This window comes from Citrus sinensis, chromosome 1, assembly GCF_022201045.2.
Source record: "Citrus sinensis cultivar Valencia sweet orange chromosome 1, DVS_A1.0, whole genome shotgun sequence".
NCBI classification, from domain to species: Eukaryota; Viridiplantae; Streptophyta; class Magnoliopsida; order Sapindales; family Rutaceae; genus Citrus; species Citrus sinensis.
The window spans coordinates 21482900-21496301 of record NC_068556.1 but is presented as its reverse complement, the minus strand read 5'-3'; the positions used below and the strand labels follow the sequence as shown (position 1 = coordinate 21496301).

The following is a 13402-nucleotide window of genomic DNA, read 5'->3' as shown; positions in this document are numbered from 1 at the left end:
TACATTTCTAGATTAAAATTAAATTAAAAATATTTGGAAAAAATATTGCGGGTTTGGTGGATATCCATGCGGGTATTCACCGGATATAAGGTTAATACCAAACCCATCGGCATCCATGTGCGGGTTTTAATTTATAATACTAAACCCGCCCGCAACGGGTAAATTTACCCACAACAGGCGGGTTTTGGCGGGTGGGTTTGCGGGTACAATTACTACCCCTAATATTAGCGTTCTCGCACAATACCCAACTTATTGCCATCCTTACTAACAACAAATGGGCAATTCTAACATGTAGGGGTGGATAATTCGAGTGGTTCAAGGAATAACTTGAAAATTGTCCTGCTCTTATACCATTCAATCTGGGTGTGATTGGTTTGGTTCGTCAATTTCCTTTATTATTTTTCTTAATTTTGGTTATTGATCAATTCAAATTTTTTGAATTGATCTATAACTTATCAATAAACCGAAGTACCAAACCGATCTGAATTGATTTGATTTCACTCAAGCATTTTGCTAGTTATGTCATGACAACACCAACTAAGACCTTCCTCTACGAAGGAAATGAGTTGGATGGACTCATAAACACTGATTTTCCAACAATAATTGATAGAAGGCAGCTGCTACATTAGAGATGCTCCAATGTAGAGCAGCCTTCAGAACCGTTGAATGTATGCAGCTGAATCTGAAACAATTGTAATAATGTGCATCCAATGGCTCTGGGGACTGCTCTACGTTGGAGATGCTCCAACATAGCTGAACCCTTGATAGAAACATGGGTTATGCCATAATATTATGATTTTAACCTTCTAATAAATATATTAGTAAATTGTAGGAAACCTCATTACTAAGCATCAAACCTTTAATTTGTATTAATAACGATCTTATCATACGTATTTTTAATAATATTTTATCATGTGTATATTTATAAAGATATATGGTTAATAATTAATTATCTCTAAATTCTTCTTCAATAATTACCAATCACAACTTTTTTTTTAAAATTAACCGAAAAAGATCATTCTTTATTTTTTGTCCCTAAACCTTATCCGTTTATTATTCATTGAATTTGAATGACAATAGGCACTAAGAGCATTCATGACCAGCTAATTGTGCTTAGAGAGACTCTCAAAATCCTTTTGAGATTGCATTTGATACTTAAAAAGTGATTTTTAAAAGTTAAAAGTTAATTTTGATATCTGTAAATTTTTTTGAAGAACCATTTTTGATAAAATCATTTAATTTTATAGTAGATTTTGAAAAGTAAAGCCATAAATGGGTAGTTTTTCAAATTTTGATTTTGAAAATCAATTTGCACTTACTACAATTTCATATATATCCTCACATATATTATAAAAATATAAAATTATCCTTAATTCAATTAGGAAATAAAATTAAGAAATTTAAAGAGACTAATATTATCACCGGTAATATTGAAATAACCAAATTAATAAAATTAAAATAATTATTTAGTTATCAATTACTATATATACACAATAAAAAAATATTACACACACACACACACACACACACACACACACATATATATATATATATATATAAATGTGTAAATAATTTTATTAAATATTAAATTCATTTAAGTCATTTGTATTTTGACAGTAGCTTAATAGTAAGATTTACCAAGCACATAAGACTGATTTTAAAACTCACAATACTTTTGAAGATAAATTTTACTAAACTTCTAATCAATTCTTTTCATAGTTAATTATTTCTATAGTACAATTAACAATAATTATTTTAAAAGTTACAATATTATCAATTTATTTGTTAATTAATCTTCTATCTTCATTTCATTTGTCACTGTACAGTGGATTATTTATAAATTTGTTATTTTTAAATAGATTAGGTAGTTACGTGTTTATAAATTGATTTCTACATATTAAACCTATCTAATTAATTTATTTATCAAAAAAAAAAAATTGATTTCTCATCTATCGTGGAATTCTCTTTTACTGCACCAAATAACACGATTCGTGTGAAGGCAAGAAAAGTTAATTAAGTCGATGTCATCAAGCTAAGTGATTAGAATATAATTGCAGAATGACAGAAGGATTACCATATTGAAGCATTAGCTCGCCCAACTGAAATGATTGATTTTGCAAACGAAACGACGGTGAGGCGTGTAACACGACACGCCCTGTGATGATTGTTGGATGGTGATGTACTGATATGCCGTGGCACCCACCAAGAAGATGATACAATTTAGCCCACTAAGAGATTCAATCTCTTTGGCATTTTGTCGACATTATTATCAATTTTTTTTTAAAAAAAGGTTTCATGATAATAATATTATTCACTCAATAATTAACATTATGAAAGTTGTTTATTCCACGATAATTTTATTCTTATTCTTTTGTCCTAAATACATGCTGATTTTAATGTGAAAATGCGTCATATAATCCAATGAATTTTGAGAAAATTCTATCATGTTGTATGAAGCTTTAGTGCGATAATAATGAACCTTTTTTTTTTTTTTAAATTGTCCATTGAATTTAAAGGTGAAGATTTCCACCCTTTATTTTAATGAATTAAAAATAACAAGTTATATGGCTAATATGTAACTTCTTTGTCTTTTTAACTTTTAAAAGGAAAATTATTCCTTTAATTATTTGTAGCGATCTTTTTAAAGTTTATTGTAAAAAAGGAAACACTAAAGTCTGGTGAAGACTCTTTTTTAAATTAAAATATAATTATTTTTAACCTTAAAAGAGTATTTTTAATTTGTACTCGCATGTTGTTTTGCATTGCTATTCAAAGTTGAGTTCGAATTGAAAGAATTGTGATTTTGCTTTTATCTAACTAGAGAAAACTAAAAGAGTTGTGAATTTTAGTGAAAAGATTTTCTTTTTTGGGCTCTCTATTTTTTTTAATTAGTAAAGTATAATTCTAATCTTATTTTAAATGACAAAGTTCTTTTTCTCTAATAAATTTTAATATTTTACTTAACTTTAAATAACTATTGTGAACTGTTGGATCACATCTATTAATATGACATATGACATTATCACTTTTATCTCACAACCAATCCTGATGTTTTAGCTCAGCACTATAGAAAAACCCTGGATTTTGAAATGTAGTAGCCTTTTTTAAAAAAAAAAAGAAAAAAAGAATTTGCTAAATTTGTTTGATAGGAGTTGGTTCATCAGATGAATCTTCGCAGTATAAATTATAAATTTATATGCATGCTTTTTTTTTTTTAATTATATCAATTCGTTGTGTGTGTGGAAGTAGTTGTCTTTAGATCGTGATTGCGCCCATTGTGCACTTGCCACCTTGGCTTGACTTGGCGCCCGCCTGACATGCGCGCGCTTTTGACTGGCGCACTTGGCACTCACCCAGCATGCGCGTGTACCGTTGGCCCCGTGTTTGTTTGGTTTGTTATCAGGTTGAGTTTTTTGCATCGTTTCCAAAGCCTTTTCTGTCAAAATCCTTGAGAGAAGTTTCAGTGGAACCAGCGATTGGAGTTCTAGTTTTTATTTTTTTATTTTTTTAATTGTGCTTATTATCACCAGTGTTCACTACTGCCATCGCTTCATCTTTTAACAGACCTTCGGATATTGTGTTTGGCTTACGGTGAACTGGAAGGCTTAAGAGTTATTGGAGAGTTGAAGAAGAAGGGTTCTTAGCTCGTAAGGTTCTAGCTTAGCGTGCGTGTACCTTGCCCCGCACGCTTTTTTTTTCTCAGCTTGAGCTTTTTCTACAGTCACGACCCGCTTGTTCCCTTACTGAATCGTGCGGCCTTAGGCGCCAAATTTCACTCTCTTGTCCCTAAGTCAGTCTTAACACACTCAAAACGTTGCTGGATTCAAAAGTAGGAAAGAGTACTCAAACTCGCTCAAGATGGAAGGAAAGAATTATTATTGTTCAAAGGAAAGCTTACAATACCTTGTGTGTTAGATTTCTTGTATGTTTTTTATGTTCTGTTGGCCAAATGAGACCCCTCATATTTATAGAGTAAAAAGAAGTGTCTAGATGGTGCTCTATAACTATCTTCACTACCACTTAACTTATTAATTACACAGAATTATCTACAAGTTACCACATACACTACATGAGCCTCCATGATTTTAGAACCTTCAGGGGTGGTGGCAGACACCAAGACTTGTGGAAATGCTTGGGGCGTTAGTACACTGCATATTTTAAAAGACTCCTCTCAAAGTTTTTGATAAAAGTTTCGTTACAATGACAAAGATCAAAGTTTTAATTTTTTTTTTAATGTGATTATCATCATTACTGTCATCGTTTTATCTCCTAGCACATTTTCAAATATTGTGTCTGGATTTTGGCGAAATGGAAGCCATTAAGAGTTATTAGGGCGTTGAAGAAGCTATGCAAGGTTATAAAATTTAGCAATTGCATGGGGGGGATAGGTAAATTGACTCGGCTAAGGTTGCTCGATTTAAGATGTTGTTCCAATTAAAAAGTTATTGTACCCAATTGTTCTACCAACCTTATCCCAACTGGAAGAACTATACTCAGGTAATTGCTTTGTTGAGTAGGAAGATCAAGGGCTTAACACTGAGAGAAGTAATACTAGTCTTGATGAGTTGAAAAATTTGTCCCGTTTGACTACTTGGGAAATACATACTCTTGATGCATGGATTCTGCTAAGTGGCTTGGTCTCAAGAAAGCTGGAAGGGTATAAAATTGTCGTAGGGGATAAGTGTAGCAGATTTGTTGAATATAAGACTTATGTACAGACCGCTGAAAGTCGAGCTGAACTCTTGCATTTGCTTGGAGGAATGGCAATGCATCAAGAACGTGGAATACTTGTACTTAGACAAATTGCATGGTTTCATGAATGTTGTTCATGAATTGCACGGGGAGGGTTTTGCGCAGCTGAAGCATCTCAGTCTACGTCTGGTACCCTGTGCTAGGCTGGATTGTACTTTATTACAAAAAAATTAGGTCCACAAGAGAGTGTACTGCACTGCACAAACTAATCTATTTTATCCACATTTCTCCTCCTCATGAATCAAACCTGCGGGCTCTATGGGATCTACACCTTTTTTTTAAAATTTTTTTAATTTCGTTAAATTCTTTTTCAGTTTGGAATTGAATTATTTATAATTAACAATAAGTTATTTTTAAAAACATATACAAAAAGGAAAAGATAATCAATCAGATAGGAATTCTATTTTGAACAAGTGTACTAAAGGTTGAATTAGAAACACTTTATATGTTTGGGCCGTGACACGGGTATCCGAATTATGGACTGGGCCGTTTCAATGCCTCTGCATCTGACCCACCCATGCATTTCAACTTTACAAGACACCATTTTTCATGGCCAATTTTTCAAGTGCGTAATTTTATTTGTGGAATATTTAATAAACTATGACGTCATTAAAAATAATGAATTGCATACAACTCAATTTTTTTGTGAAATGAATGCAAGTTATAGAAATATAATACTTATATTAGAGATAACACAAACAAGGGTGCATTCTTTTTTGATATATCGTAGCTTCCAAGAAAACTACACAAGCAAATTAAACAAAAAAAGATAATTAGAAGATTAGAAACCATTAATTAAACAAAAAGGGAAAATAAGAAGAAGGAAATTATGTTCCACTTTCAGTCTTTATAATGTCTATTAATTCCACTTCTCAAGCTCGGTTTTGTTTGAGAGCACTGCCATATCCATATATGAACCTTGCTGATCCCTCTGTGTAAACTTGAGTCTCATTATCCAATCTGTCAGAGTAGCAATTAGAATCATTCGCTATTCAAATACTGACAGAAAAACAATTGAAATGCACCAATGTACAAGAAGAAATTAAATTAAAGGGTATTGGGCCGTACGATTTTCGAACGGCTTTGCTAAGGGTAGAGGATGATGAAATTGTCTTGCCATCAAGGTATCTGTTTTCCCCTTTGATATTCTTCTTCACTTTCATGTCCAGCTCTTCAGCACTCAACGTAAATGGAGAATCCGAAGCCTGCAGCCACATTTCAACAATTCTTAGGTCACCTAGAACTTATTAAGGCACGACAAGTTAGAGATAAAGTCGCATGAGCAACTTTGGGTTCGGTTAAGAGAAATGTGAATGTACTGATTAAATCGAACTGGTTCAGTTTCTTTTATTTATTCATTTTGGTTTTGGTTTTGGTTCATAGATTTGACGACTCGAATCAAATCGAAATCGGTTCGTTAAAAACGTTCCGAATCGAATTAGAACCGACTCCCAAACCTGACCCAGTTCGGTTCGGGCGCCAAATTAATGTTCACCCCTCCAATGTCTATAGTAGCATGCAGCCAACTTACAAAGTTTCTCAACAATTAAGTTAAGATTTTATTAATGATTAATTGGAGAAGTAAACGAATTTGGTCTTGATGAATCGAGATTTTCAAAATAGGAAAGACTAAGGATAGAGTGCGAGTGTGGGTTATATATAGATACCATGATCCATCCCCAAGTATCAGCAAAAGAAGGAATATGAGCTGAATAGGGCACAACATCTGCACATATGAAAAGCAAAAAAATAACAAATAAGATTAATTAATCGACTTCCATTAACGTTGAGGTTGGTAAAAATGATGAAAAATTTAATTGTTTTACAATAAGGTTAAATTATACCCACATTTGAAAACCTGCCTCAATGTGTTGTAAATGCAAGAAAACACTTCTGTATGGCTGAAAATTCCAGCTGGCCCTGCCTGCAAAGTCAAAGCAAACATAAACTGAGTTAAATTCTTCCTTACGTATTCTCTGAGCGGAACTATGTTCAGGCTGCCGAAAAAAATCATTATGGCCCTTCTACTGCACACACGTGCACGCATGCATAGTTTGATTTTATGTACCTGTGTGACAAATATGCCCTCAGGATTGAGTCTAGGCTTGACGACGAATTCATAGAAGGATTTGGTGTACAGTTTATAACACGGGCCTCCTTCTATCGGATCCGCCAGGTCTCCTATTATCACATCGTAGCTCTCTTTTCTACTCTCTAATTCAGCCCTGCAAAGCACAGGCAGTAGGTAGTTAATTAACGATAATTCTTATTCTTATCGATCATGGTGATCGATATATATAATAATAATTGAAAACTATTTTTAAGTGAAGATTAAGTAAAACCTGGCATCATTGATGACAAGCTCAAGTCTTGGGTCAGAAAATGCTTCCTTGTTAACAACCAAGTATGACTTGCAAAACTCTACCACCTCCTGCTCCAAAGAAATATGTTTAAAAGCTTGTATCGTATCAGTTATAGTTGTGTAATTAACTTTTTGATTTTTTTTTTGGGATAAAAAAATCATTTACATTGTATAAATGAATAAAATAAAAAAGAAAAAGAAAATGGGAAATGGGAAATTTTACCTCATCAATGTCACACATGACGACTTTCTCTACAGTTTTATGTCTGAGTATTTCTCTTGCCGTGGAACCTTCACCTCCTCCCATAATAAAAATGGTCTTTGGACTAAAAATCAAACACAGATGAAGAATTAATTATTAATAATAATAACCATAGATTAAAAGAACATATAAAAGGAAAATAATATTTACTTTGGATGATGAAGAAGAGCTGGATGGACGAGAGATTCGTGGTAGATAAATTCATCTACCTCTGCACTTTGAAGCTTGCCATCAATTACTAATGCCTATGATGAAATTCAAAGGGACAATTTTTATTATTTAAAAAGAAAATATCATTAATCGTTTTTTTAGTTATATTTGATTGATTGATTTTATCTAATACCTTTCCAAAGGGTTTTGTGTCCAACAATGCGATGTCCTGGTAACGTGTCTCTCCTGTGTGCAATATGCTGCGACAAAAAAACATTATGATTAGTACTATACATGAGATAAGAAAGGTGTTTAACTAAGTAATTAAAATACTAATTAAAATATATTTTTCTCCTGTATCTTGTCTGGCTTTTTCTGGTCAAGTACTCAATATTTCTCCACACATTGATTATTCTTTTGAAGAATGTTTTCTTCTTTTCAATTAAGTATATCTTTCAGTCAATATTATAAATTAAAACAAGCCGAAAATCTAAAATTCCCAAGAAAAAAAAAAAAAAGGACAGCTAGAAGCCTAGACGGCCCTAGTACTTCGTTTTTGTCTCACCCGCTAAAAAAGTTTTGCTTCTTTTTTCTTCAGCAACAAGATTTTGTAATAGATTTAGTCCATGTATCTTGTCATAAATTAATTAAAGATAAGTTTATTACAAAATAATAAAATGATAAACAAGCCGAAAGAAAAAGAAACTGTAAAAACGAGAATATAAATCAACTTCCATTTCCTGAACTAAATTTTCGTTTGATTATTTTTAGAGAACCACTACAGCACAAGACAATCCGATTCAACGCTCTCATTCTCATTTAGAGAATAACCAAAAAAAAGTAAAAAGATATTGTAATGAGAATTTATTAGTTTTCAAAAAAGAGTCAGGGACGTTGTAGCAAAAAGCAATGCATTAATGCAGAGATATACCCTTATTTTATTTTATTTTATTTTTAATGAAAGAAGCAACATATATATGGGGAAAATATTCTTGATCTGATTCAATTTGCATGTATACCTGTTAAGTGCAAAACTCCATCTCAAGTTTTCTTCAATCTCTTCTTCATACCAGCAGCTCTTTCGATAACCTGTGAGTGCAATATTCTTCGCATCAGCTCCATTAGCTTGGCTAATTCCATTAGAGCAAGAAATTTCACCCATTTTATCTTTTTTAGTAAGAGCTCAAACTTTAAGTAAGTGCCTCAAACAAGAAAAAGAGAGCTAAAGTGATATAGAAATTAGAAGAGTAAGTTGGCAATTTAAATAGGAAGGTGGTAGCCGGCAGTGAAATCGAAAAAGAATAATCATAATGACGTTTTGGTATGGCAACTAGAGTTATGAGTGAAATCTATCGAAGTTGATAGAGTGCTTACTGCTTAGGAGTCAAAAAAAGAGCCAAAAAATCTTCATAGAATTTCGAAAAGAAAAAATTAAAAAATTACCAAAGACATTGTGGGGATTTCTTAGGATGATTTGGTCGCGTGGGTTAACAATTACATTCTGTGTCGTCTTCTAGACTCCATCCTTTTATCCAATAAATAATAATATTTCGGTTTATAATTTTCTTCAAATTCGTGATGCTCTTTGCCATGTGCATGCGCAGGATTGATTTTACGTGTATGAATTGGTAGAGATGAAAAAATGAAAAAAAAAATTGCCCTAGAAATTCATTGTACGGAGCCCAATGGGAGTTGGACATGTAGGATTTATCCATGTGGCCAAGTTTGGACAAAAGATGGCATGCATATAATGATGATGATGATTCACTATTAGTGTACTAATTAACTTTAAAAAATAAAAACTAAAAAGGACTTTTGGTCGAGCGAAAAGAATGAGCGGTGATGATTATTGTGGAGTAGTAAATTACCAAAAATTATGAAATAACCTTAAATTTAGGCCAATTAATGAAAATAGATAATTTATCATGTTTTCAAATTATACTAATAAAAGAACAACATTTTAGATATAAATGTCCACTATGCAGTCGATAAATAATCAATGAGCAAGCGACATATAAATAATTAACTACGTATTAATCATTTGTCTAACGTAGCAGATCATTTGAGAGCTTTTGTTATATCTATTTATATTTGAAATGCTCACTTGTTGCAATCTACGTGAAAAAAAAAAGTAGGTTTTTTTCTTAAAAAAATTGACCATAATTTGGATTTGTACTGCTTATAAAAATTTCCCAATATTCCGGTTATCGTTATTATTATTTTTCAGAGATGTGTGCAAATCTTCGTTTATCTTGGTAAAAGAGAGAGAAGGAAAGAGCGTGCAGTGAAACCATCATCAAATATTCTCTTGCTTCAAATGATGAATATTAGGGCGTGCCATACCAGGCGCACTCATCATCACCATCACCATCACCATCAAAACAACAGCAGCAGCATCAAGTAATAATCTTCTTCCTTTCAACCCCACCATGATAAATATTGATAAAGACAAACAACATATATAACTATAGTGTGCACTATTAAGTTGCACCCAGTTGTAATATCATGCCTGGCATGCCACGTGTCAACTTATGATCCCATTTGGTAATCTGATGGGAACCCAAAGTGTAGCATACGTGCTTTGTCTTTGTGATGAGGTAATGGCACCGTCAGCATGATGTGCATTGCAATTTGCACAATCCCTCGGCTGAAGTGTGGACGAAAAGGTGCAATAGTCGCTAAAGAAGATAAAGATGCTCCATGCAGGCCTAATATTAATTGAGTACAAAGAGAGAAAAGAAAAAAAAAAAACATCCTAATTGAGTTTTTGGAAGTGATTTCCTTTTTCTCGAAATACTTATGATGGCCCTCAGGCCCCTAAAGGTTTGAAAGAAAAAAAAAATTGGAAAGGGAGGAAAAATGTAGGAAAATAATATTAGAGAGAAAAAGAAATTTAGAAAAAAAATATTATCAGTTATCATTATTACTAAATATCAATGTGATGAACTACATTAATCTTGAACATTTGATAAATCACTAATCTAAAGATTAAGTGCATGTTTTGGTATGAATTATCCAATGACCATAAGTATTTATTTAATTTAATAAGTTCTCTTCCATTTTTTATTTATTTATTGTTGATTGGTTGTTTCTTAGCAGTACTTTTGAAGATTGAATGAGATACTTTGCCTCTACTAGCAAAAGTTCACATTTTGAATTTTTAAAAATAAAGGTTGAAAAGTCTTTTGAAAATATTAAAAATTTAAAATATCTTCTACTTATTTAACAATTTTATTTTGTTCCTTTCACAACATAACTTAAAAAACTTGTCTAGTAAAATATTTTTTTTATAATTATTAATAAAAATTTTCATGGACAACCAAATAATTAAAATATTTGTGGTAAAAGTTATAGTAACAAAAACTTTACTTAAAATATGGATAATGAAGCATGTGAAAAATTGTTAGTGATACTGGTTTACAAGCAAAACAGAGTACTGAGCAGAGCATAGAAGCATCTTAATAATATGACTGGTTGTAGTTGATTACCTCATTAAGCTGACTTGGCAAGTTAGTTATACAACTCACCTCATATGAATCAAATGTCATGTGTTTATAACAAAATCAATGAATCAATTTAGCTTGCTATATATATGTAATGTGTACACAACTTTCAGTTAGTTAATGAGATAATCTTCTATTTGCTTCCATACAAATTCTCTTTTCTTTTCTTTCATTTTCTTGCACTTTCTTGCTTGCCAAACAATTTTGTTTAGAATTCTTTCATGGTATCAGAGCTGTAAATGGCAAATATAACTCAAAACAACTCTTTTTTTTAGCTTTGTTACACCAGTTAAGCTTGATAAAAAAAAATTTATTTTGTGGCGTACGCAAGTTCTTACATCTGTAAAAAGAAACTGTCTGGAAGGTTTCATCAATGGTGATCATGAGTTCCTGAGCAGTTTCTTATCTCTGAGAGCAATAATGGAGATGAAATTTCAATTGGAAACAATTCTAGATCTATAAATCCTGAGTTTGTAACTTGGATGAAAACTGATCAACTCCTTTTAAGCTGGATGATGTTATCAATTCAACAAAATTTACTATATACTGTGATTGATTGTACAACCTCCAAGTAGCTTTGGGAGACTCTTACTAGTATGTTTATCTCTCAATCTCAACCTCGAATTCAAACACTTAGAATGCAAATCCAAACTATTAAAAAAGAATCAATGTATATGGCTGATTATTTTGCTAAAATCAAATGCATATCTAATACTTTGCTTAAAGGTGTTGCTAAGGGTGGCTTGTATAAGGTCCAAAGTTCATTTTCTCATTTTTTTTTGCAGACCAGTCAACTCATTTCAACTCAACCAATTCAAATAAACTTAAGTTTCTTTTTGCTTCTTGTTCCATGTCACATGTCAATATACTTGATGTTGTAAACACCTCAAAACTAAGTCACAAGTTTGTCTATTCCGCTGCTACAATACAATTTGTTGATGTCAATATTCTTTATAGGAAACTGAGACATTCAATACCTTATATTCTCAAAACTATATTATACTATTTTTAATAAAATCGATAATTTTTCTTTCTGTACTATTTGTTAATATGGTAAAAATCATATGTTGCATTTTAACTCAGTTGAAATTAAAACAACAGCACTCCTACAACTGATATATGCAAATCTTTGGGGACCTTCTCACATTTCTTCCACTAAGGGGTACAATTACTACATTTCTATCCTAGATGATTTTAGTAGATTTACCTGGATATTTCCATTATCTGCAAAATTAGATGCCCTTAAAGTCTTTTCAAATTTTAAACTCTTTATTGAAAAGCATCTGCAGCACCAAATTAAAATTGATCAAACTGACTGAAGAGAAGAATTTAGAATCTTTTCTTCCTTACTCACTACCCCTGGCATACATTTTAGACATCATTGTCCCCCACATTCATCATTAAAATAGAAGAATTGAATGGAAACATAGACACATAGTTGATATTGGCCTAACTTTACTAGCTCAAGCTCACTTACCCCTCAAATTCTGGTAGAATGCATTTCACAAGTTGTTCACTTAATTAATAGACTCACCACTCTAGTCTTAAATAACATTTCACCTTTTCAAAAGTCGTTTAACCAAAGCCTGATTATTCATATCTTAGAACCTTTGGTTGTGCCTATTATCCCACTCTTAGACTATACAATAAACACAAATTTGATTTTAGAACTGGTAGATTTTTCATCTTCATCATAAGGGTTATCAATGTCTTCACTCTTCAAGGAGAGTTTACATTTCCAATCATGTTACCTTTAATGAAAATTCTTTTTATTATGTTTCTGGTTTAGATTTTTCATTTTCTACTAATTGTCAGTCTACTTCTTCTATATCAAAGTCCTCTATCTCTTCATTTGTTCCTTCTTTTGTTCATTTTTAGGTTCCTTTTGCAACACCATCAACAAATGTTCATGTTGTTTCACAATCAAGCACTACTCCACACTCTCTTATCAATTCTGTTTCTCCACATTCCTCACATTCATCCTCACAACCATATTCTTCACTATTCAATACTTCACCAATTCATCATTCACTAGTCCATGTATTACCTTCACCTCCATCAACATGCCATGTAATGGTAACCATATCAAACGTTGGTATCTTTAAACCTAAGATTTATTTGTCAGCACTGTTAGCTCAACCTTTAGAACCTACTTCAGTTTCTCAAGCATTATCTGATCCTATGTGGTTTAAAGCCATGTAAGAAGAGTTTCAGGCTTTTCAAAACAATCAAACCTGAGAATTAGTCTTACATGATACCCCTGTTAAAGTAGTTGGAAATAAGTGGGTGTTTAGGATCAAATAAACTCTTATGGATCTATTTTAAGATACAAAGCTAGATTGATTGCTAAAGGGTTTCATCAAACACATAAGA

At 32.1% G+C, this 13402-nt stretch overlaps 1 protein-coding gene across 1 annotated transcript; it reads right to left on the bottom strand.

Annotated features, from left to right (window-relative positions):
- Positions 1-5442: 5442 nt before the first annotated feature.
- On the bottom strand, positions 5443-8944 carry LOC102622802 (thermospermine synthase ACAULIS5-like). Its single transcript, XM_006489305.4, has 10 exons — positions 8546-8944; positions 7720-7786; positions 7527-7621; positions 7338-7440; positions 7095-7183; positions 6821-6977; positions 6601-6676; positions 6420-6478; positions 5821-5957; positions 5443-5712 (listed from the first exon to the last, which is right to left on the bottom strand). The coding sequence occupies exons 1-10, from the start codon at positions 8686-8688 to the stop codon at positions 5625-5627; spliced, it is 1014 nt and encodes a 337-aa protein (XP_006489368.2). The 5' UTR covers positions 8689-8944; the 3' UTR covers positions 5443-5624.
- Between the last annotated feature and the right edge of the window lie 4458 nt (positions 8945-13402).